This window comes from Cupressus sempervirens, chromosome 7, assembly GCF_028749045.1.
Source record: "Cupressus sempervirens isolate cs-2001-9-10 chromosome 7, ASM2874904v1, whole genome shotgun sequence".
Taxonomy (NCBI): Eukaryota; Viridiplantae; Streptophyta; class Pinopsida; order Cupressales; family Cupressaceae; genus Cupressus; species Cupressus sempervirens.
This window is the reverse complement of record NC_143124.1, coordinates 65981063-65982914: the sequence shown is the minus strand read 5'-3', so window position 1 is coordinate 65982914 and position 1852 is coordinate 65981063. Positions and strand designations below refer to the sequence as shown.

The window sequence follows — 1852 nt, the reverse complement described above, 5'->3', positions numbered from 1 at the left end:
TCCTACTAAATTGTTGAAAATTGTGATATTGCTATTATATCTGTGTGATTTTGAATCAAACTCATTGACCAATGTTAATTAAAAAAAATTAAGTATCCATGTTCTCTATGAACATCAGCATCGAATTAATTTAAGACAAATTCAAATGCTACAAGACTGCAAGCAATGGTCTACATAGGAATATAAACACATGGAGATGTCCACGATTGTTGGTACATTTGCAAGATAGTCATACTTCTCTTTGTTTGGTATTTCGGAGATGTGAATGCTACTCTGACCTTAAATGTTGCTCTCTACAAAAAAATTTATCACACTTTAAACCTATTGCTAACATAGAAATTAAAGAAGGAAAAAGAAAAATAGACTTCGACCCAGAAATTTCGTCGCCTATGACTGTCAGTCTATCGGTGTTTGTATAGAAGAAATGCAATCTCCAAAGCATTTTATGGTGAAGGGAGAGCCAAAGGAAGCTTGCAAGCATTGTTCAATCCTATCCTCTTCTCCCTCGGGCGGATACGATTGGTGGAATGCATGCCAGAATATGACCTCTCTAGCACAAGAATCATCCATTGCTTTCATCTCATAAATTATAGCATTTTTAAATGTCTTCAAAATACTTGCGTCACGGCATGTCACAACGACCAGTGCTCCATGATTAAGAAAGTCATTGACCACTAGCGCTTCCAGCCGATCACAACTGTCGACGCCGTCTAGAACGATTAATGGCTTTGAATGCAAGTGCTCAAGCGGAGATGTGAGCTTCTCTACCTCAAGGTCTTCTCTTGGCTCGCTGGGTCGAAAGACAATACTGGAAACTTGAAGTGGCATGATTACGTCATGCATCAGTTTTTCTCGCAACTCCATCATTTTTTAATTTTTGTTTGCTTGGCTTACCTCGGCTAAGTAGCTTGATTTCAGGTATTTGGGATGTTGTAGGTTGTAAAACATTTTGGCAAGAACTGACTTTCCCAGTCCAGCAGCTCCTACTATCCCAAAAATCTGATAGTTGGTTTCCCTCATAATGCTGATATTGTAGTTTCAAGCTCTACAATGACTCTATCGAGTCCAACTGGATGTTCTGCAACTTTTAACTCTAGCTTACTTGTAACCTTGATTACTTCTTCAATCACCATATCCACAGTATTTGTGTATAAAGTACCAAGGTTCCTGTTAATAAACCTCAGTTAGGACTCACAAATTTTTTTTAAAAAACCTCCTGTGTAGTAATTACAAACAAATTTAAAAATGAAAATAAAGATTTGCAAATCAATTTTAGCACAAATAACTTAAAGATATATTGATCACGAACAAATCTAAAAAAATAAAATAAAGATATACAAATCAATTTAACCATAAAAGAGGCTTACCCATTATGTGAATTGAATTGTATACCAGGGATCAAGGAGACATCATGAAGGGCATCTGTCCATCCTTTCAGCTTGTCGGTGTACCTGTTGTCTTTTGCATGTGCAGCGAATGCAGCCGCAAATACTCCATTTTCAATGGAGCGATAGTTAGAAGGGACCACATTGTAAAATATGGGATTTATCTTTGCTCCTTGTTTCAGCATGAGCCAAAGTACACCCAAACAAGAGGGTGACTTGGCATACTCATTGCAGATGATGGCAACATGCATTAAATAGCTGCTAATGGCTTCTTTTATATTGGCGGGATCGGCCGGTTCCAATGGAATAACTCCCGAGTCTAGGAAAACATTCAACCCTAAATATTGTAACATCTTCTCAACTATCGTGCCCACTGTGTTGTCGAAATCTGAGTCGATATAGCTGATGAAGGCATCAGAACACGGAACGGATGGATCAATGCCAACAACAAGTGGAAATCGAGGCAT

The 1852-nt window shown here is 38.0% G+C and overlaps 2 protein-coding genes across 2 annotated transcripts; both read right to left on the bottom strand.

Moving 5' to 3' along the window:
• Positions 1-396: 396 nt before the first annotated feature.
• LOC149545504 (disease resistance protein RLM3-like) lies at positions 397-828 on the bottom strand. The gene has a single exon (XM_089793785.1). It carries the CDS (start codon positions 826-828, stop codon positions 397-399), a length of 432 nt encoding a protein of 143 aa, XP_089649911.1.
• Positions 829-1016: 188 nt separating this feature from the next.
• LOC149545503 (putative disease resistance protein At4g19530) lies at positions 1017-1852 on the bottom strand. The gene is made up of 2 exons (XM_089793784.1): positions 1368-1852; positions 1017-1167 (listed from the first exon to the last, which is right to left on the bottom strand). Exons 1-2 carry the CDS (start codon positions 1850-1852, stop codon positions 1017-1019), a joined length of 636 nt encoding a protein of 211 aa, XP_089649910.1.